Below are 23,205 nucleotides of genomic sequence, written 5' to 3'. Positions count from 1 at the left end.
TGATCCGATCGAAGCGATCGCTTTTCATCTATCAAGTCCCACTTTGATCTTTCTGTTGCCTCCTTTGTGTCTAACGCCATCTCCTCTCGCTTTCCAGGAGCCCGCGGACCCGTCTCATGACCTTCTGCCTGCCGGAAGGACCAAGAGGAGCACCCTTAATGCACCCTGAGTGAGCCCCGCAGAGAGGAGAGGCCCACTGCCCACCCTCTTTCTTCTTGCCTTCATAACAATTCTCTCTGTGGACTCCGTCTCCGGCTCACCCCTGGCGCCGTTTAGTTACCGCCTGTAACCACCGCGCTCAGGTGCATGGAAAGAGTGAAACACGGAGGGGAAAGAAGAACGAGGTAAAGAGGGTGCATGATTAGTATCCCGGAGTTTGAGTCGGAGCTAGAAACCATGAGCAGAGACTTCTGAAGACGTCAGGACATTTGTATGTGTGTGTGTGTGTGTGGTGCACGGCGCTCTCTTTTTCAAAAGGGCTCGAGTTTGTTTTTGGATGCGGATCGAGCATTTCGTTATGACTCGGCGAGGAGGCTTTGAGAGCGCGTGGATCGGCTGCTGCCGGGCGTTGCTGCTCACGTGTTTTTTCTCCATCGCCTCGGCAGCCAAGCCCAAAATGCCAGGCCACACGTACCTCAATTCAGTACGCCTCGACGGGGACATATCCCTGGGCGGGCTGTTCCCCGTGCACGCCAGGGGAAACGACGGCAAGGCCTGCGGGGAGCTGAAGAAGGAGAAAGGCATCCATCGGCTGGAGGCCATGTTATTCGCCCTGGATCGTATCAATAATGACAATGAGCTGCTGCCCAACATCACTCTGGGGGCGCGCATCCTGGACACCTGCTCCCGGGACACCCACGCCCTGGAGCAGTCGCTGACATTCGTTCAGGCGTTGATTGAGAAAGACTCGACCGATGTCAAGTGCCTCAGCGGAGGGCCGCCCATCATCACTAAGCCCGAGAGAGTGGTGGGAGTGATTGGTGCGTCTGCCAGCTCCGTGTCAATCATGGTCGCCAACATCTTGCGTCTCTTCAAGGTCAGTTTCTCCTCCTTCTTACTATACTTTTTCTTCGATATCTTGCTTTTTGGGATGGTGGTTGCAGTGCAGATGTATTAAAGCAATCCCCACGGGATATTCACTCCGACATATTTTTCGGAGATCAGATTGTCAGTTGGATACAATATAAACCCAAGCAAAAGATGATATTCCCGACACTGTGGCAATATCACCACACTGTAAGCAAAGTGCACCCTAATGGAATAAACATGGACACACACACGCACACACACACACACACATGCTTTTTCATTCCACATTTCCCAGGCCATGTCCTCAGATGCTTGAACCACAGTAGTTTCAGAAATGCCTTCCCCGCTGTCCAAAAGGCTCGGATCTGACAATTACATCATCATTTTCATCACTAATGACATTAATTTGCGTTGCCTTCTTGTAATTAATTCAGGGAAGCCATGCATGGCACCATTGCACTGCTATTGAAGATAGTGCATAAAATGAGCCTCTGCAAATATAATGTGCAAATGAGAGCAATATATTAATAATATATGACAGAACTTTTGTAATACCTGCTCAGTGCTGCAAAGCCACAACCCGACTAATGAGCACAAGGACTGTGTCAAAACAGGTTGTCTCTTTTTCATATCTCAATATTCACGGCTGACTAGCTGCAGTAAGAAGACAGTGGTTATGTATCGTAGCCCTCGCTCTGCCAACACGGGCGAGGGCTTCTTCTGGGCTTCCAGTGCTCGATGGACTTGTTTTTGTGCATTTACGGGCCCAGTCATGAATATAATTAACCCTATAGAGCCTGAACATTAAATATATCATTGTCTTACTCTTGCTTTTGCTCATCCATGTAGCCTTAAGTGACTAGTAAAGAGGCAGAGAGCACGGCTATAACAAGATAAACAACACGAAGCCATTGTTCTATCAACAAAGGCATTATCTTTTAAAACGAACCAATAGAAGATGAACCCTAAATGCTCAGCTGTTGAACTGATTGAACAAAGTCTCAAATGGCCCTCTGGGGCCGACTAACTGCTCAGCAGAGGGCAAGAGGGTGAATAGTAATAGACCCAAGTCACAAGCCTGATTGACACGTCGCTAATAAGGCCGACGGAATACCGCATTCCTACATCCGTTGCTGCTTTTTTAGAAAGTGGTGGATGAACTAACACGAGGCTGGCATCAGCTTCCAGCCGTCACAAGTCCTGGTCCCGTGAGTCCGTAAGTCTTTTTTCTGGCACAGAACCTTCACCATGAGGGGAATACACACGAGTTCATCTTGCAGCCGAGCAAAAAGGAGGCTGGTGACGCGGCTCACAAAGTCATCGTCTCACCGGGGGGGGGGGGGGGGATCACGGGGTGTTCAGTCTCTACACAACATTGCATTACATTTCATTTCGCCGATGCTTTTATCCAAAAGCGACTTCATCATCCACCGTAGACACAGCTGCGGGGAGCAATTCAGGGTTAAGTATCTTACTCAAGGACACTCCGACTAGGACACAGCCGGGGATTGAACCGGCGATCCTCTGATTGAAAGACGGACCCATTGACCCACCGTCGCCCCCCCCCATGGAACATGGCATGGCAGTACACTCGGGGTGGTACATGGATAGTAAACAGGCAGGTTGGTAATAACACCGTATAAGGGTTCCTCCGGTCTGGATGTGTAATATGTGTGATATGTAGTGATGAAGTGTACAATGTGCAGCATTGAGTTGCCCAATTCCTTTTTTTTTGTAACACCAACTCCAATAAGCTAAATATACAGTGAGTCTGTTGATACTGCTCAAATCTTCCGGACACACGCTGCATGTCTGAAAAGCAGAGGTCTCGTTAGATATTCATTCCTCTCGTATTTAACATTAACATTGTGGAGAACAGGGAAACTCTAAAAGCCTTTAATCGACTTATCTTGCGTTTTGCCGTCGACAGGCGGAATTTTTTTTCATGAATCACTTATATGGAAACAAGAATCCGTGTAAATGTGTTTTGTATGGGGCCCGGAAGTCAAAGTCAAAGTCAGTTTTATTTGTCAATTTTCCATATGTGCAAACATACAGAAGATCGAAATTGCGTTTCTCTTCTGTCCAACATAAAGTGAATTGTGCAACATATAGACAACATAGAGTGCAAAAATAGTAAAAAACATGTGAACATATAGACAACATAAAGTGCATAGACAACATAAAGTGCAAAAATAGTAAGAAACATGTAAACATATAGACAACATAAATTGTGCTAGCAGCATTCAGACATGTGAGTCTGAGAGAGGACGGAGTGGGAGAGAGTTCAGCTTCCTGACAGCCTGGTGGATGAAGCTGTTGGACAGCCTGGCGGTGTGAGCCCGGAGGCTCCGGTATCTCCTCCCAGAGGGCAGGAGGCTGAAGAGACCGTGTGAGGGGTGGCAGGGGTCACTCACAATCGAGGTCGCTTTGCGGGTGAGGCGGGTGTTGTATATGTCCTGCAGGGATGGGAGGGGGGGGAGTGAGGCACCCATGATCCTTCCAGCTGCCTTCACTATGCGCTGCAGGGCTTTCCTGCTGTGGTCTGTGCAGCTTCCGCCCACACAGTGATGCAGTTGGTCAGGATGCTCTCGATGGTGCCGCGGTAGAAGGTGCGCATGATGGATGGGGGCTCCTGCTTTCCTCAGTTTCCGGAGGAAGTAGAGGCGCCTCTGTGCTTTCTTTGCCAGCGATGTAGTGTTGGCTGTCCACGAGAGGTCCTCACTGATTTCCACCCCCAGGAATTTGGTGCTGCTGACCTGCTCAATGTCCGCACCGTTGATGGTCAGTGGTGGGTGATGGGTGTGGCCTTTCCGGAAGTCAACAACGATCTCTTTGGTCTTGCTGTTGTTGAGCAGGAGGTTGTTGGCTCTGCACCACGTGGTCAGAAGGTTGACCTCCCTCCTGTAGAGGGTCTCGTCATCCTTGGTGATGAGACCTATCAATGTTGTGTCGTCTGCAAACTTGACCATGTGATTGGTGCTGTAGTTGGTTTTGCAGTCGTGAGTCAGCAAGGTGAAGAGCAGGGGACTGAGCACACAGCCCTGAGGGGCCCCTGTGCTGAGTGTGATGCTGCTCGAGGTGTTGTTGCCGACCCGTACTGCTTGTGGCCTCTCACTCAGGAAGTCCAGCAGCCAGTTACACAGCGAGGTGTTGAGCCCCAGCTGGTCAAGTTTGCAGATTAGTTGTTGTGGGATGATTGTGTTGAATGCTGAGCTAAAGTCTATGAACAGCATTCTTACATAGGAGTCTTTTATGTCCAGGTGGGTGAGGGCTGGGTGGAGAGCAGAGCAGATTGCATCCTCCGTGGACCGTTTGGCCCGGTATGCAAACTGGAAAGGGTCCAGAGTTGGGGGGAGAATGGATTTGATATGCGACATGACTAGTCGTTCAAAGCACTTCATGATTATGGGGGTCAGTGCCACTGGACGATAGTCGTTGAAGCAGGACGGAGTGGATTTCTTTGGCACAGGTATGATGGTGGTTACCTTGAAGCATGATGGAACAACAGCTTGTCTCAGAGAAGTATTAAAGACATCCGTGAAGACGCCCTTAAGCTCCTCTGCGCAGTCCTTCAGCACACGACCAGGGATGTTGTCTGGACCTGTTGCCTTGTGGGTGTTGATGGACGAGAGAGTCCTCTTCACGCTGGCAGCAGACAGGCACAGAACCTGATCATGGGGAGGGGGCGGAGTCTTGTGTGGACGAGTGCTGTTCTGTGCTTCAAACCGGGCAAAGAAGCTGTTGAGGTTGTTTAGCAGAGAGATGTTGCTGTCGCAGTTCTGTGGCGTGGGTTTATAGTCTGTGATGGTCTGAATGCCCGCCACAGGCTGCGTGTGTCTCTGCTGTCTTTAAAGTGCCGGATTATCTTTTTTGTGTAGGAAATTTTTGCTTTCCTGATGCCGTGGGACAGGTTGGCTCTCGCTGTTTTCAGGTCCGTTTCGTCCCCAGCTCTGAAGACCCTATTTCTAGTCCTCAGCAGCCGATGGACTTCCCTGTTAGCCACGGCTTCTGGTTAGCCCGAGTGGTGATGGTCTTTACATGGGTCACATCATCAATGCACTTGCTAATGTAAGAAGTAACAGTGTCTGTGTACTCCCCAATGTCTGTGTGGTCGTTGTATGTGGCTGCCTGTTTAAACATTCCCCAGTCTGTTGAGTCAAAGCAGTCTTGGAGAGCGCCGGAGGCCCCTCTGGCCACACGTACCTGCTTCAGAACCGGTCTGGAGGCTTTCACTCTGGGTCTGTATGCTGGCATTAGCATGACGGTGATGTGGTCAGAGAGACCTATGTGGGGGAGGGGGGAGGCCTTGTACGCTCCTTTGTGGGTTGTGTAGACCAGATCCAAAATGTTGTCTCCTCTTGTAGGGAAATCAACATGCTGGTGTAGTTTGGGAAGGACAGTCTTAAGGTTTGCATGGTTGAAATCTCCAGCAAAGATGGTGAAGCCGTCTGGGTGAGCCGTCTGTTGTTCACTGATGGCCTGATACAGTTCAGAAAGTGCCGCATTTCTATCACTGTTGTTGGAAGTCGGGGGGATGTAAACAGCGACTAGCAGAATCGCCGTGAATTCCCTCGGCAGATAAAAAGGACGGCACCTTACGATCATAAACTCCGCCAGTGGTGAGCAGTGTTTACATACCACGGCAGCGTCCCGGCACCATGCGTCCCGGATGTAAACACATACCCCGCCGCCGCGAGTTTTCCCTCCATCAGCGAGGGCTCTGTCCGCTCGGTAGCATGTTAGCTGCTCCAGTCTCACAGCAGAGTCGGGGATGTTGTCGTTTAGCCATGTTTCCGTGAAGATAAGCACACAGCAGTTCCTCACGTCTCGCTGCTCCGTCTGCAGCAGTCTAATGTGGTCCATTTTATTGTCCAAGGATCGCACATTAGCCATGATAATGGATGGTATGGCTGGACGAGTTGGCCTAGCCGCTAGCCTAGCTCGGGTTCCTCCGCGTTTACCCCTCTTCTGCTTCCTCTCACAACGCTTGCGGCGCCTCCTTTCTGGGGGAGGAGTGGCAGTCGAGTCCGGTCGAAGTAATCCGTGCTCCGCGAGTGTTTCCGCTTGTTCAGCGTCCAGAGTGCCGTGTAGTTTGGTCCTGCCGATGGTTAACAGAACCTGGCGACTATATTTGGGTTCCGACGTAGACAGACGAGGCGAAGACGAACAATTTTTGGACGAACTTTTGCACAAACATTTAGAAACAGAACAAAACACCAAATGGTCAGGACAGAGAGGGGCCGCTGCGTCCGTGCGCGCCGCCATCTTGTAATGTTAGTGGCCCCAGGTGAAAAGAATAATACAGGGTTTAATATTTGTGTTAATGTTAATACTGCAAGAGTCACAAGATGAGAGTGAATATGCATGAAAAGTCGACGTGGTCCTTGTTTTTTAATGCATTGTAGCGAACCAGATGCATCACCCCTTTGTTTTACGTAATGTGTGCCCTTGTTTCTGTGATTTTCTCATAAGGATTTAATCTTCATGCTAACAATTTAATGATGTAAACAAGTTGATGAATTGGTCCCACTGTGCTTAATGTAGCTAATTGTAAAATAATACTTAACTTGATTTCAATATTTCATTTAATAATTGTATTTAGTTCAGGTGATTGGGAAGAATGAACCTTTTGTTGCTGCTGGTATCAAGGCCATACATCACTGTAGCAGACACATGAACACAACATATTGCTTTTACCACAAATGCGAACAAGAGTCATGTTAGAGCGCGTCGGCCGTTAAATTGGCCGAGTTTTCACTTTCTCTCGGCTCTGGTGGAATTAATGCCAATTCTGTGGCATTTGTCTAGATGCATTGTGGGAAAGGCAGGTAATCACAAACTGGTGCAGAGGAAGATCAATTGAGGGAGAAAGGGAATGTACAAAATAAAACGATGGGTGGATTTTCTTCTCTAAAGTATTTCTTTCCATAATCTTTCAATTCGGCCTATTTTAACAAATACTATTGGAATTTCAAATACTCTGCCGCAATTACAATTCATGCAATCCTGTGCTTGACGTTGCCCCTCAGGATATTGATATTAAAAACTGAAGCTACGGTTATACTCCGGCTCGGCCGGTTCCGGTTCTTTTCTCCATCATTAAACTCACATAAAACCAGAAGTAGGACTCCCGAGTGGCAAAGAGAGTCTCACTGCTCCCCACTTCAAAAGTCGGGTTCTTCTCCTGACAACGTTTTCCTCACCGGGAACCGCTCGGTAGGTCAAAACTAAACCCAGGATGATGATGAAGATGATAGTGATTCTTTCTTTTCTGGTGTGTGCATTCACCACAGCCACTAGATTGTTTTCTAGACGCTCCAAGATAATGACGAACACCCTAATACGTTGTAATGAGGTGTCGCACTCCTTTGTTTCTTATTGTGCCGTCTGATTTTTGGAGTTGCGTCATCAAATTCTCACGATTTTATTTGAACAGAAACGCACGAAAACATACAATACACGTAATATACCAGCGATATAATTATAGAAGGACTGCTGCTAACGCTGCTTGCCGTCCTCATGAAGGAAATCATTGGTTTCCTGACTGTAACTGGCTTCATGCTTGCAATTGTTTTTTTAGCTCGTTACTTTTGGGCTCTTCCTTATCCTCCTCAGGCTTCGAGTGCCTGAGGGCGAAAGTGTTTGCTCAGCACTTCAGAGCAGGCAGGATTCCGTCCCCATGGTTTGTCATGAATATTTTACTACATTGTTACGTAATCTACACCCAGGGATTGGGGTTTGAAAAGCTCCCTCTCAGCACGGGCTGATCACTGGGTCCGGCCTTTGGTCTGTACTTTATCAGCTTTGGTTTTCTATAAGTAGGAGCAAAGTGCACCAGCACTTGTGGTAATTAGTGGTTGGTTGCTTATGATACTCAAGACAGACTGAGAATAATTAAAGCACCCGGGATTTTAATTTGTGTCTCTTACACACCACTGCAAACTGCTACACTGGCTGGCTTGAGGGATATTGCTGCAGCAGTCAGAGACTTTTCATTTCAGGCGGTGAAGTTGCCTTCCCGAGACAATCACAAGCTCTATGACAAAGAGGGTGGTGGATTGGGCAACTTCCACACGGCCGTGCTCTAAATTAGTTTCAAGCCACCACAGTCATTCTGCAGAGTCTTTTCCTCTGTGGAGGAGTGAGCTTTGAATTGTGGAGACGGATGGATTTAGGAGAGGAGCGGCGCTAGCGAGGTAGGTTGAGCAGAAAAAAGAGATTTAACTCTTTGCCTTTGCCATCTGTGGAGACGAGACCTTCCCTCATTAGAGACGGAGGCAGAGGCCCTCAGGCACAGTGCCTTCCTCCCCCTCAGCATTTCACTTTGGGATTATCTCGCCAGCCTAGAGTGAAGCAGCCTGATGTCACTGCCAGAGCATTAAATACCAAAGTCTGGGCAGCGGCAGTCTGGATTACTGACGCACAAGGCACCCTTTAGCGTCTGCAAAAGATCAACCGGGCTTTTAATCTATTCATCGGACCATAAATGTAAATATCGTTCCCAGTTAATGTCAGGCAAGAAAATTCAGCAGCATTAAATTAAAATGTTGCTTTGACGCTACACAGATGTGTTCAGCATATGGTGTAGCCATCAAACAAAACGTCGTGATGGTTTATGTGAAAGCAAAGGGTTGCCTAATTACAGATCCTGCAGACACATTTGTACTGGTGACCTGACAAATGCAAGTCTAATGTTGACTCTCCTTTTAACGCAGTTTTGATCTCCACTGTCTCCCGAGTAAAATATCCAGCTATGCCATGTTGTTATTTGACAAGGTTTACATGTTCAGTGTTGTTGCTGGAAACAGCTGCATAGTGGATATGGAGGTTGATGCGAGGCAAAAGGCTGACTCCAAACAGTAAAACCATAAGCTGTAAAACCAAGACGCTGAGCGGAAAGATGATGAAATGCTTCATAAAGCTCTAAGACGCTGCATAGTTTGGTGATCATTCTGTTAGTTTGGCATGACACCCAACCCTTTGACCTCTGCAAAGTCAATTGTGCCATTGCTCATTGCGAAATATAAATTACAGTGTGGTTGGGTGTCCACTGATTCAGAATAATCACAACATAAATGGGGCACGTTTTAAAATAAGTGTCTAGAATGGAACTTCTCATGGTGTAGTGCAGTTATACAAGAGAGTCTGGATCGGAGTAGGATTGTGACTAAGATCACTCCCATTCTGTGCTAAGTGTAATTTGGTGCACACTACGCTACATTAACTCATTCACGCAGCCCATTCCCTGAAACCCACCGATGCCCAACACAATCTCATGAAATCGCTGAAATTCCTACGCCCGGAAAGTCTAACCGAAACAAACAAACAAACAGGGAAGCGAAAGCAATTGTTTTTATGTGTGTTCACAGACCAATGAGCTTCCATGGTGTTATCCGTGCCCCTCAACTTGACTTTTACAACTGAGCGGACCAAATCCATGAAGCTGGCTCCTTCGACCCCCCCCCCCCCCCCCCCCCCGATTGCGGACATCCTCCATCCACCATGCGCTGGCTACAAAGGGGAAGCTCCTTTTAGTTCAGGATTAGTTCCGATTCAGCTCACTTTGGCCACCCAAGCTCGGGCGATCAATTCTCAGCACAGAGCCCGGCCTTTTCCTAGCACTAGTTTATCCCCTTCTTTCTGCTATCTGCAAATCCCTCAGCAGGCAATCCACCCCACTGCTGGTAATCACCGAGCACCGTGACAACGAGCTACTGTGTGGCTGTGCTTTCTCTTTCTTAATATGTTAGCTTTCACTCAAATTAAATCCTGGAATTTCATTAGTGTGCACCAGCAGGCCCACAGAGGGGATGCGGGCAGGCGGGTACAATTGTATATATTGTTTTTTTTAAGTATGATTTAATTCCGCCGAGCATTGCTGTGAAATTCTCAAAGCCAAGATTGACACCGATAAGAGCACAACACAAACACCAACAGGGCTTGCTTATGTTCTCCGTGTTGAGGTTGTCACTGTACCACAGTTGCAATCTCACAGTCTCGTGCACTTAGATGTGAATCTGGTATACCCTGGTCCGACTCTTTTAACCCTTGTGTTGCCTAAGGGTCATTTTGACCCGAATCAATATTACACCCTCCCCCCGCTTTAGGATTAATTTGACCCCATTCAATGTTTAATGTCGGTGTTCTTTCGGTAGTCAACAAACAAACATAAAGTGCCTCACACTTAAACTTGGAAAACAATATTAATTCTAATAATTTTCTGGAGGTTTTAATTGCTGGCGTCAAATTGAACCCAAAGGGTAAAATATGTTAGTAAATATAAAGGTAACAGGAGGGTGAAACATTGAATCGGGTCAAAATGACCCAAAGGCGGGGGGAGGGTGTAATATTGATTCGGGTCAAAATGACCCTAAGGCAACACAAGGGTTAAAGTTTTAAAAGATAGGGGGAAAAGAATCTTAAAAAGAGAACAAACAGAGCACAGACATCACAGCTTTCCTGAAAAGAGCGTGGGATTAAAGGCTTGGAGCTGCCTCACCTGCATAATCTCGCCATCAACCCAACAATCCATCACTGTCCTGCTGTGTTGAAGCTGTGCTGCTTCAAATTTACTCAGACTTCAAGGGTTGATTCCACAAGGAAGAGACACACAGAAAACCTTGAGTAGCTCTCAAGCAAATAAGAAGAAATCAACGGTGCCATGACAGCTTCTGTATCGATCATGGGAGGGGGATTTTTTAATTTTATTTAACTCAAGCAGGCAGAGCGACGGGGTTCATTGGGGGAAAAATGTGTTAATTTCAGCACAGCAGTTTATGTGTTCTCCTCTTTACTATTAAATATAAAACCCATGAGCAAGAAAAGGTTAATATAATAAAAATGTTAGAGGGCCACTGTAAAGTTCCTTAAAGGGATGATCTTAAAGGGACGGTTCTGTCAGCCTAATGCCAGCCGTTATCTTGACTTTACCGTGCAGCGGGGATAGAAAGGAGAAAGTTTGGCCGCCTTCAGGCTAAGCAGCTTGGATTTCATCCGGCCTTTCAGCACATGAGACAACATGGCGGCTCCCATGAGTCCCCGCTGTGTCACACAAAAGGACTTGCTCTCCAGTCAGAGGCAGTTGGGATTCATCATCTAAACACAACATTCAGGCTCCAGTTTTGAAAACAACTGCAGAAAATGGATACTTACTGATTTTACAATTTGTTTTGTGATATTGTAAAGGGACAGCCACTGTATTATATTTTGTTATTATAATTTGTCCCGTGAGAACCATGAATATATGTATATCTGTATAACGTTTTGTGGCAATCCATCCAATAGATGCTGAGATCATTCACTTTCAAGCTGCTGGTGGTGCTAGAGGAAAAATCCTCTGGACAACACAAATGTTTACACATATATTAAATTCAAGCTAACCTGCCAAAAGCAAGAGACTTCAAAACCCTAATTTCCCACAGTACTATCAATGCGCAGATGTTGGGTGTTGCACCAAGAATCTAATGAGGCTAGTTCTGGCGTCATGAATTTATACGAATAAATATCTAGCTATCTGATTCCATTTATTTTCTCCGCAGAACCATTTCTTTTTAAAGCCGTGGATGCATGCCATGAGTGGAGCTTTGATTAGCTTGAGAATAATTGCTCATCCTTCACTTCATATTTTTTTTTAGAGATGTGCCAAGAAAAACAATTACGGGGTTGATTTCCGATTTCAAAACACAGATGGATATAAAATACAAGCTGACAAATAAATTAAATGGTTTCAATGACTGATAGTTACGAACAGGAAAAGATAAGATGGCAAAACAAGGGCAGATGCTATTTGCACCCGATACATGCACACATTAGATACCGCATGTGTAGATGTAGCGTACCGTAGGCTACATCTTTTTTTCTTAAATCTAGCAAACAAAAAGTAACACTGAAAATAAACTCCTGGTATAAATCTTCAGTTTGACTAAATCATCTTCAACAACCTGCTTCCTACACTTACTGTATATTGCAGCTCTGTATACTACAACTGCTATTACTACGACTGAATCTTTCTCACCGTCCAGATGGTTTGTTACACAGAGACATCAGAGGAGTCGCCATTGGAAACCATTTGGAGAAGGGCAGGCACTTGAAAGGAATATGCGGCAGGGGATTGAACGAACCATCTGTCACTCAAACGCTCGCCAAAGCGAGTCAAGAGAATCTTTTTTTTTACATTGAAAAAAAAAAGCCTTCAGTGCCGGTCTTTGCTCTTCTTTCAATGAACACTCTCCAGTTCTGGGATAAGCGATGTTTCATTGCAGCATCGACACTATAACCACCTGAGGTTCCACCATTGTTGCCTCGAGTGCACAGAAGCAACGACGTCTCCATCGTCTAAGCCACGGCCATAGCAGCCCTCCCAGGACTCTGATTGGTCCTTGCTCTGGCTTACGAACGCTTCGCCCGACAGATGGATTTGTCTGTGATCTGGTAGCATAGCGAAGTAAGATAATGTAAACATATTTAAGCGAGATAACCATTGCTAAAATACGTAGCATATTCAACTTGGCCAGGTGTGAATAGCTGAATAACTGCCCTCAGACTACTGGTGTAGATAGACACTTGTATTTATCTATTCACATTACGGTATGTCACGTAGACACTCAGGTAAACACTGTTAGCTCTCTTAGCGCTTATAGTACCGTTAGCTACAAGACGCAGCTGTCGCCATGTTGAGAGCCATTAAGATGCAACCGAAATAATCCCGATCTCGTACTTTATCTATCAGGGTCGGAGCGACTGACGACGTAACATACCCCAAAACTCACAACATTTTCAAGCTTGTCAGACTGGGTGAAAATAGACGTATGATAAAAGTCTATAGACTATTACTTAAACTGATCCAATCCTTCCAAAAATAATCAAGCATGATGAAAAACATTTACATGAAGAAACATTTAAATTTGTCATAGGACAAGTTTTAGACCATAATTTATTCTACTTAGACCGTAATGTTATCTCTATAGTCAGTAAAAGTTTTTCATCTGATCGGTGTTGCAACAGGATAAGCATTCTCTCTGTTACCCAGAGACCGGGGTTCACATCCAAACCAAGGCTAATTTCTTGCATTTTTTTTTTATACATGTAATTTAAATGACGTGGTCTACACGTAGAGTCACATGATGCATGAATATGTTCACATAACCACACCTTTGGGCTCAACTGGACTTGCTCGAATCTTTAATTTTTTTCAACATTTTATGGTTTTGCCCTGAAAAGATCTTTTTGTGGACAGACTCATTCAGCAATCCAAACTTATTTTCTAGAACTTGAACTGCTAGGTGAATGGTGAACAAAATATTCTATTGGCCAGATGTAAAGGTGCAGATAATATGTGGGAAAAAGTTGCAGATTTTACGCTCCACTCCTCATCTCACCTCTCCTCTTCTTTCTTTTCCTTTCCTAAATCACCATGGATTGTTGGTTGACCTGCTGGTTCAGTAACAGCATCACAATGTCTCCTTCTTTGCCTCCGACAGACAAGCTGGAGGCCTTTGTGCTGGAACTAGGGATGAAGTCTTATCCTTGAGAGGAAAGTCTCTACATATAAACTAGGTGTATAAGAATCAGTGGTGCAGCATACATTATTATACTTCACACATACCATGGTATCATCTCAGGGTGGGGATCTTCTCTACCCTTGCGGGGGCGCCTCTATAGACTCGTGACGGGATCCGCATGCCTCAAGAGTGTTGCGAGTGCACGCTGCTGAAATGCAGTGATTGAAACGTATCTTCAATCCCATTAACAATGTCACATTCTTTTTTTTTTGTAATGCATGACTTTCCTAGTCAGGGAGAGGATTTAAATGTCTTTATATTATACCCTCCCGGAGATTTTGTTTGACCTCAGATTCACTGTCTTGTGCGCCTCACACGGCACTGCAAAGTCGACAGTACAAACGGTAAACCCTTCAAGATCCGATTGACCCCCGCTCGAGTATGACCATTACTTAAAACCTGAGGTGTATCGAAACAGGGATGAATACAGTAAGCGGATGGACTTGTTCCAAAGTCATTCAAAGGTGTTGTGCCATTAGATTGAAATGATAGCGCCGGCTGTGTGTGGGAGATCAATATCTGAGAATGAGCGTAACAAATTCAACTTTCTATAAATTGTGTCATTGATATATGTTCAGCCAACAAATGCTGTTGATACAAAAACTTGCGCGTCCATCGTGTCACACAATCTATAATGTGCCTCAGGGGAATCATGACATCACTTACAGTTTTCATCCTTTTGTGTTTGATTGGAAAACTTTCTTGCAACACAGATACAAGCCATGTGAATAACGAGCAAAATTAGCAAATGGAAAAAAAAATGTTCCCGCCATTCCCGAATAAAAGACCAGATGCAGTACATACACACCACATATCATGTGACTTTCGGTACATCGAAAAGGAGCAAAAACTAATTGTAATATCTCTTTTTCCGGAAAACATTCCTCTTGATAAGTAATTAAGCAACCCAGGGGGAAAAAAGGGTTTCGATAAGTATATTAAATTCAGGAAAGCAGGTCGTTATGCCCAATGTGAATGTGACACTTACATTAACACAAACAGAAATTAGATTCAATGGTGCATAGAGAGATTCTAGATAAACCCTGAGGAGGAAACGTTGGATCAGCATCACAGGATAAAGGTTATGGCTGCTTGATAAGGAGGATAACGCACTTTACACCAATCAGTGAAGTGATCTATAAAGTTAGCCCCCCCCCCCAAAAAAGGTATTAAAAAACAAGAGCAGCCAGTTACTTGCCTCCGAGCAGCACGTCTCTAGAAAGCGATTACCTGTGCAGACGGAGACACTCCCGTGTAGAAGCCATTGCCATCGACTCAGTGAACACTCTCACAGTTAATCAACTAGTCAGTGTTAATGGAGGCGTCACGTCTCGACGCAGACACGGACGGCGAGTCTGCAGCAAAGTGCTTTTTCCGCCCTCCCCTTTCTTTTTTTTACCACACTGTCGTTTCAGGTTTTAAAATCCGGAATAGCGTGGCAACGTAAAGGAATCAGACCAAAGTTACTACCCGTGCGGCTTTGTAAACAAGGTGCGGCGGTCTGATTGTTTTGGCCGAAATGCTTTGTACATTAATCACATCTGCTTCACGCATGATCACAATGACCGGGAAACTAACGTTACATTACAAACAATACGGATTGCACGTGACATGGAGGCACGTTCTAAAATGTGGAATTTATTTTGGTTGTGTGTGCAGAAATTACAAATATTCTTACAATCCTTATTATTCAGGAAGTTTGAAAAACTATTCAAAGGAAGAAAATGCAAAAATAAATAAATAATCCAAAATAACTTTTCTAGTGCTTGGAGCACCAACAACTAATTCCAATTGTATTCATTGATATTCCGAGACATGCTGGATGTCACTGTTGCTGAAGGGAATGTGTCGTATTGCTCAATATGGGCCGGCTGGAGACAAATTATCCCCGGCCTCGTGTTTTAGCCTGTAAGGGAGAAATGGAGAGCGAGTGCATGTGTCTGTCACCCGCAGCGTTAATGGATATCAGAGTAACATGAGGCCCTCAACCACAATAAAAAATGTTTTAAATGCTGCTAACGTCATCGGAAACCAACCTCAGTGTTTGGCATATTTCAAAAAGTCAGCTCACAAGCATCACTACCAGGTTTTAAAAAATAAAACAAAAAGATTAATCAGTTTCGACTTTGAAGCAAACAATCGGTGGAGCTTTATGTTTTTTCAGCAAATGTACTAAATATTTCATGCTGCCGTCAATCTTTGTAAAAGCCACGTTGAGATTATTGCGACTGTGTTTCATCTTATTCCCATTTGCAGGTCGTAAACATCAAAGATGATTCTCTCAGGTGAAAAGGCTGGTTTGCTTTTGCACATGGAGAAGTTGGCTGTCTTATGGCATCAATGTCAAAGCGCACACAGGAATGACGAGATTGAAACACTCGGGCAATCAGCCGCCACTGCTCACAGACTTTAGCCGGGCACAGCTTGATTTTGAGCAGGAGAGACTGCAGGCACACTCACTCGACCCTCTCTGTTGTCTCATAACTGCTGCACACTGCATGTGCTATCAATGCTTTTCGCCGCCCCGCTTCTCTTTTCTGCAAGTTAAGCAAAAAGAAAAAAGAAGAAAAAAACAGTAATGAAATATTTACTTTTTTTTATTGAGGCGCCTTTCTTTCTCGGCGCGGAGACGTCACACATCTAGGTGTAGCTTGATCTCGATTTTATTATTTGCACACAAACCACGAAGCCTTATCCGCAGTATGAAGTCATTTCTCAGTCCCATTTTTATCATTTTGGTGAATGGTGGGACAGACCACATCTCTACTCCAAAAAAACATAATTCATAATTTGGTTTTAGACATTTATTTACATGCATCTACCATTTTATTCATATATTTAGCTGCTTTGTGAACTCAAGACCTTTGGTAAACCAATTTCAAACCCCAAAATAGTTCGTCCACATGAGTAAAGGTATGTTTTCACAACCGATATGAAGAATAAAAAAAAAATCAAACTTCAATTTTTAGCTTTAGGGGTCATATTGTCTTTTTACATATGAGCCTTTAATCCTTGTGTTGCCTTCGGGTCATTTTGACCCGATTCAATATTTAACCCTCCTGTCGCCTTCGGGTCAATTTGACCCGATTCAATGTTTAATGTCGGTGTTCTTTCGGGAGTCAACAAACAAACATAAAGTACCTCACACTTAAACTTGGAAAACAATATTAATTCTAATAATTTTCTGGAGATTTTAATAGCTGGGGTCATATTTATGTTAGTAAATATAAAGGTAACAGGAGGGTTAAACATTGAATCGGGTCATATTGACCCGAAGGCGACAGGAGGGTGAAACATTGAATCGGGTCAAATTGACCCGAAGGCAACACAAGGGTTAAAGGTGAATTTAAGAAATTGTGTCAAATCGAGAAAATGACCCCAGATCCCACAGGGTTCACAGGAGACGAGCCAATGGCCACCATGAGATTCAGATGAGGTCTTTCGGTTCATGTAATATTAGGGGAGTAGACAATGAGAGTGGATCCATTTACATTTTATCGTTCAATTGTTGTTCCATAGAATGTCTCTGTGGGATGGGTTCTAATTTGATTAAATAATCTATGCAAATGAAATGTAATTGGCATTCAATTTGTGGCAGTTCAGCAATTAAAATGCTCTTCAACGGAGGGGAAAAGGCCGACACAGCGTTCATAAAACTGTGTCAACCCTCAAAGCTTCCGAACAAGGAAGTACTGATCTCTTATTTTCTGGGAAGTTGACAGTGGGGGTATTATATTGTTTAAACATTCTTGTCGCGTTCTCCTAAAATGTTCTTATTTGACCTCAAGATCTAGAAACTAGTTTAATTTGATGAAGAAAAAAAACCTATGCTTTAATGCAACAGTCCTTTTTATGGTCCGTCAGAGAAAATAATGAAATAACCCCATAACTTTTCTTTTTTTTAGTAATGGGGTCTCAATAGCTTTGTAATAGATAATGAAGTGGTACTAATCAGTTGCCTTCAAGTACTTAAAGGATATTCAGAGGGGACTCAAATCCCATAATATTAAAAGGACAGATAAAACCTACCCTAGATTCATTTAGAGTTACGGAAACACATGATCTACATACGTTTGACTTGACCAACTTGCCATGAGAATAAAAGATTTTTTTAAATCTCCCATATCAATTTAAAAGGCCAAAAACCTTTCTATTATTTTGCCAAAAATCGAGTTTGTTTTGATTTTGCTCATTCAATACGCATCCGATGGTGTGCGGCCGAAGCACACAGATCAATAGTGAAGTCAGAGGCTTTAAAAGCTGGCAGGATGAATGGATGGCAAAGTGCTTTGAATTATTCAAAGGCGCTCTCTTTTGCGCTGACCGGACTGTTTACGCAGCTACATTGAACAGAGCGGCGACCGAGATGTAAAACATCATAACAGAGCTCATTACCTTCGCATAAAAAATGCGGAAGGTTATGTTTTGATCGCCGTGTATTTATTTATTTATTTGTATGCGTGTTACTCGCATAACTATAAAAGTATTAAACCGAATCGCATTTAATTTGGTGGGATGATTGGTTATTATCCGGGGACCATTTGATTAGATTTTGGGATTGATCGGGTCAAAGGTCAAGGTCATGAAAAGGTCAAAATCTTCTTTTTACCATAGCGCGGTCAATTCTTATCCAATTGGCATGCAACTAATGCCAACATGTTCATAATTCAATACCCAATCTTGTGATATGCAAAGGTATGCGCTCTACCGAGTGCCCGTTCGAGTTAACTCATTGCTTTAACACACCGCTTCTATTCAAGAAATATGTGTTCTCGTTTGAGAAGAGCTATTCATTTGTGTTTTGTTTACGAGAGAAACGTATGGAAAGAAAATGAAAAGGGCCATGAAATGAAGACTAGATCCAGTTCAACAGCGCAGACTGATATCAGCTGTCCAGGTGGAGAACATCAGATTCCTGCTTCCTATGCAAAACCTGCCTGTGGCTAAATCGGCATTCAGTCAACACCATTTTTCCCATGACGACAGCAATAACTTAAAAAAACAACAACAACTCCTAAGAGTGGACAGCGTCACACGTCCATCAGCTTACAATAGTACCACTAAATCATTTAATATCAAGCACACGTTGAGCTCAAGGTGTAATAACGAATTCTAGGAAATAGAAGTTATCATAAAGTGAAGCAGAAGTAAACAGAAAGGTGGCAGGTGCGAAACAAAACACTTCAAAAGAGCAACAACCTTATATGAATATTCATTCCTCTCGCCGTAATTATGGAAGCACAATTGACGAACTCTTGAAACTGAAGACACTCGGCGTATGGTAACGTGGCGTGTGTCTTCAATGCAATCACACTTTAATTAAAATAGTATATACACTTTACATTTACAGCAGGTTTCCTTCCCTTACAAGAATGCATCCTCTGTATTTCGCCTTGCCGTTGACAAATTATAAATTTTGTTGGAACACATTGTAAACATTCACATGTGAGCAACAAGAAGACAAAGTCATATGCCCTTTCATTCCTCATTGAGCTGGACGACCACGGCGATATATACTTGAAAACCTCCACCAGCTGAAATTTTTTTGACTGATTAGATGCAAACAGCCAATCACATTTCTGAGCACATTTTGTTCCCCCAGCCAATCGAGTTAGTGCCCGCGACAGCCATAAGTCTTTTTCCACTTCTGAGAAATGGCACACATGAAAGTACTCTGGAGTGGGGGAGGAATCCAAATTGGTTTTAAGTGTTTGAGCAGGAGATGGGATCCAAAAGAAACTCATGAGAATAAAAATAAATCAAGGTTTTTGAATATTAGTTGTGCAGGAGCTGGACAAAAATATCAATTTTAATATCAATTTTTTTAAATACAAGTTTTTAACAAGTCCTGTTTTATTTTGAAGTCCCGTCTCTCGTGTCCTCTTGTTTCCCGGCACTTCCTGTCCCTGTGATTGTCTGCCTGTCCCTGATTGATTCCACCTGTGTCCAATCACCTGCGCCTTCCCTGTGTCGTTAAACCCCGTTTGTCTCGTTCCCCGGTGTTGGTTTGTTTAGAGCCATGGGGATCGTGCGGTTTGACCTGTTGTTGTGTATGATTCTCTGAGTTAGGAAGATTAAAGTTTCTGTGGAACGTTGTTGGCGTTTGGGTCGTCTCTCTCTGGGGACAACAGTCATGATACTATCGAAGGGCCAGAGACGCATTTTTTCTGTGTCGAAGCTGAAAATGAAGCCAAAGCAAAGGTTGTTTGACAGCGTAAAGGTTCTAAAAAATTAACAGTCGACACCTGCTTTCCTCGTACCTGCTCTTTTAAAACTTGTGTACAGTTACGAAGCAGCCGTCTAAAACTAAATTCAGTATAATCCATATTAAATATTCCGTGAATGATAGAAGCAGATTTAGTACAATTAGTTCATTGAACCAGCGACCTATAGGGATACTTTCCACAGGGAGAATAATACTACAGTCCTATACTCTACCAACTGAACTATCGAAGCCCAGAGATGCATATGTTTTTATTATGTGGGAGGGAACCTAAGAACCAGGAGTAAACCCAAAATTGGAGATGTTAATAGTTCGAATTAGCCGAAAGAGAATATTTTTGTATTCTGTCGGATGAATCCTGAGCACCAGGCACCAGGAGTAAACCCAAATTTGGACATGATGATTAATTTTTTTCTGAAGGGGGAAACCTGAGCACCAGGAGTAAACCGACGTGGACACAGGGAGAATATTCAAACTCCACACAGAGAGAAGGGAGGCGTCTCTGTGAGGCTGCAGTGTTGACTCACTTAATCCCTGCAGCCACAGTGTCGCCCTCCGTCTTTGGAGGATGGCTGGATGATGGGAGGGAGGGGGAGGGAGGAAGAGGTGGCTCCTGGTGTTGAACATCACCTGCAGCTTCCTTCAGCTTCCTGTCGTTGTTCACCTTTTCCTCCTCCTCTTTCTATTTGAAAATTTGCTTCATTTTCATGATCATCTTCTCCAGCTCGGTCCTTCTGTCGGCCATCTTTTTGCCGAAGATGCAAAAAAATTTAAACGGTTGTCTTCGAGGACGATGTTGGTGTCTGTCAGCCGTTGAAATTTAAACCTCCAGTTCAAACATCCACAGGACAGTTTTTCCATCTCTTTGAATTTAGTGGGCTGCAGCTGGAGCTCTTTCTTCTGGATCTGGTACATCTCAGCCAGACTCTCCATATCGGCCCAAGCCTTTTTTTAAAGTGGCCTCTAACTGGTTGTTTTGGCCCAGTTCCATCTTTAAATGTTCGGCCAGAGCTTCGTTGTTGGTGTTTAATACTTGTTTACTGTACTCCAACATATGGTCCTTCTCATTGAGGTCTTTGGTGAGTTTCTTGATCTCTTCCTCAAACGTAGCAACCATCTCGATGTAATTCCGTTGGCTGAGGCGCTCACCGTCTCCGATCTTTTCCTCGATCTTTTCCTCCTTTTAATTGTAGTTCTTATTGCATTTCTTTGACTTAAGAGTGCAGCAGCTGGACTTCTGTCTGCTGGCTCTGATCTATCCTGACGAGGCTCTCAGTGGCCTCCAACTGGTTGTTTTTTCTCCAGTTCCATCTTTAAATGTTCAGCCTGAGCTTCGTTGTTGGTGTTCAATACTTGTTTACTGTTCTCAAACATCTGGTCCTTCTCGTTGAGGTCTTTGGTGAGTGAGAAAAAAACAATCTGAAAATGCAACAACAAAAAACGAAAAAAAAGATTCAATGTTGAAAATATCAAATCTGCTATTGAAGAATGAAAAAATCTATTTAATTTTTTTTAAACATTTTTTATTAATTACTATTATATTTATCCCAACAAAACTTTTCATGCACTTATTTTCATTTTGAATACATTGTACTTTTTTAAAGTTCAAGACTAAAAGGTGCGTTCACACCAAAAGCGATGCGATTTTTTCGCGCGACCGTATCCCATGAAAAGTCAACGTACAGACGCGTGTGGCTGGGACGTTTGGGGCGGCCCAATGTGGGCGACGCATTTACAGCGGCGCGTTTTGAGCGGCGCAATTGTCGCCCCTAGTTGAAATATTTCAACTTTGAGGCGATCATTTCGCAACTCAAGCCAATCAGCTCTCGAGTGGCTCCGCGCGTCATCGCTGTCTCGCCGCTGTTGAATCAGAACAAGGAGGATAATAATGGTATGAACACAATAACACGCGTTTCGATGTTCCGCTCTCGTAGTGCTGGAAGTGGAAGTCTTTTGGACGTAACGGTAACTTCATCCGTGAAAGTGACCGAGCTGAGTGAGCCTACGGGTGATGTCATGAACCCAAACACGAGGGCGTTGGATGTTCAGACGTGTGTGGGATGTCCTCAACAAGTATAACGCAGAACTAGTGGTTAGTTCTTTATGGTGGATGAAGGAGATGATAACGGTCTTTACGGAGACAAGCCACAGAGTTAAGCCCCGCCCCTCACAGAGCGTCGCAATGCTTATGAGGTGAACACGGCAAATGGTCGAGCGAGTAAACTCTTGCGTGTTGGGCGACGCGACAAATCGCGTCGCTTTTGGTGTGAACGCACATTAAAAGGAACAAAACTATGGGCCTGGATTTGGCTCCATACACGCCAAAGCTCTTGGCTCGATGTGTGACTCACGTACGATGTCGTGAGAACAAGGACACGGAAGTATAACGTCTACAGATTACGGCAACATCCAAACTATATTTATGTGCCGTTTTACAGCAGAGATGTAAATATAACCACAGTGTAAACACCTCCTTCTCCCAACTCCAAACCACAGTTATACCTCTTTTTCCGACACCTCACAGCAGGACAGTTGTTATCAACTTCCACTTTTATTAACCATCTGTTGTGGCTCCTGACAAAATAAAAAGTGGTCGGATAATTAGTTTTACTCGAACGGGGAGGGGCGGGATAGAAACAACAACAACTCTCCATTGTTTGTCGCTCGAGGCTATCTTTTAGGACTTATTCGTCAGAGGAGAGACAAGTGAAAGAAAAGCAGTACAAAGGAGGGGGAACTAAATGTGAACGGGTTTAAAGAGACGGCTCTTTTCCAGTGGTGCAGGGGATGAAGGGTGCCGAACTCACAGGCGTTGAGTCCTAAAACTCCTTAAGTGCCGTAACAGCCCGTGAAATGGCTTCCTAGTCGCTTAACCCCAAATTGTTACAAAGCGTTGCCTATAACGACGTGTATTCCACCAACACCACCTCAGACTAAACCACTGGGCGATGACGGCAGGGAAAGCATGCAGTCAATGTGGGCAGAGTCTTCAGGCTTTGTTGCTGTTTGTGTTTATCAGGCATCCACAGATGCCTTCCAGTGTAGGCGTCTGGGGTAATGGATTAGAGTTCTGGTGCCACTGATATCATGGTTGAGAAAGAACTGCATATTTTAGAGTTTCTTTGTCTCCATGTGAGGCCTGCATTTTCAACTGGTGAGTTTGACTGTTACTGATATGGCCCCTGGCATGGCGGTCCAGTGCGAGTGTGTAATTTAGTAAAACATCAGTGGAAAACCAGAGGGTGCGGAAGAATGGTGGAGTAAGAGGCTGGCAAGTGAGGATTAAACCTGAGCCTCATAATGCCTTCAGAAATATGGATCTCTTTTTCTTTTGCCTGCAAAAATCCAAACAGGTGCACCAACACTTATTTACCCCCCAAAAAAGACGAC

The 23,205-nt window shown here is 44.2% G+C and overlaps 1 protein-coding gene across 2 annotated transcripts in view; it reads left to right on the top strand.

The window, feature by feature from the left end:
- The first annotated feature begins 376 nt into the window (after positions 1-376).
- Positions 377-23,205, top strand: part of LOC130199669 (metabotropic glutamate receptor 4-like) — a 135,569-nt gene continuing 112,740 nt past the window's right edge. For both annotated transcript variants that reach the window (XM_056423372.1, XM_056423373.1), the window contains exon 1: positions 377-1,036. In XM_056423372.1, coding sequence (XP_056279347.1) covers positions 497-1,036 — 540 coding nt within the window. In that variant the 5' untranslated portion in view covers positions 377-496. The remainder of the gene's footprint in view (positions 1,037-23,205) is intronic.

Source organism: Pseudoliparis swirei, chromosome 9 (assembly GCF_029220125.1).
Source record: "Pseudoliparis swirei isolate HS2019 ecotype Mariana Trench chromosome 9, NWPU_hadal_v1, whole genome shotgun sequence".
Taxonomy (NCBI): Eukaryota; Metazoa; Chordata; class Actinopteri; order Perciformes; family Liparidae; genus Pseudoliparis; species Pseudoliparis swirei.
This window is presented reverse-complemented; position numbering and strand designations above follow the sequence as displayed.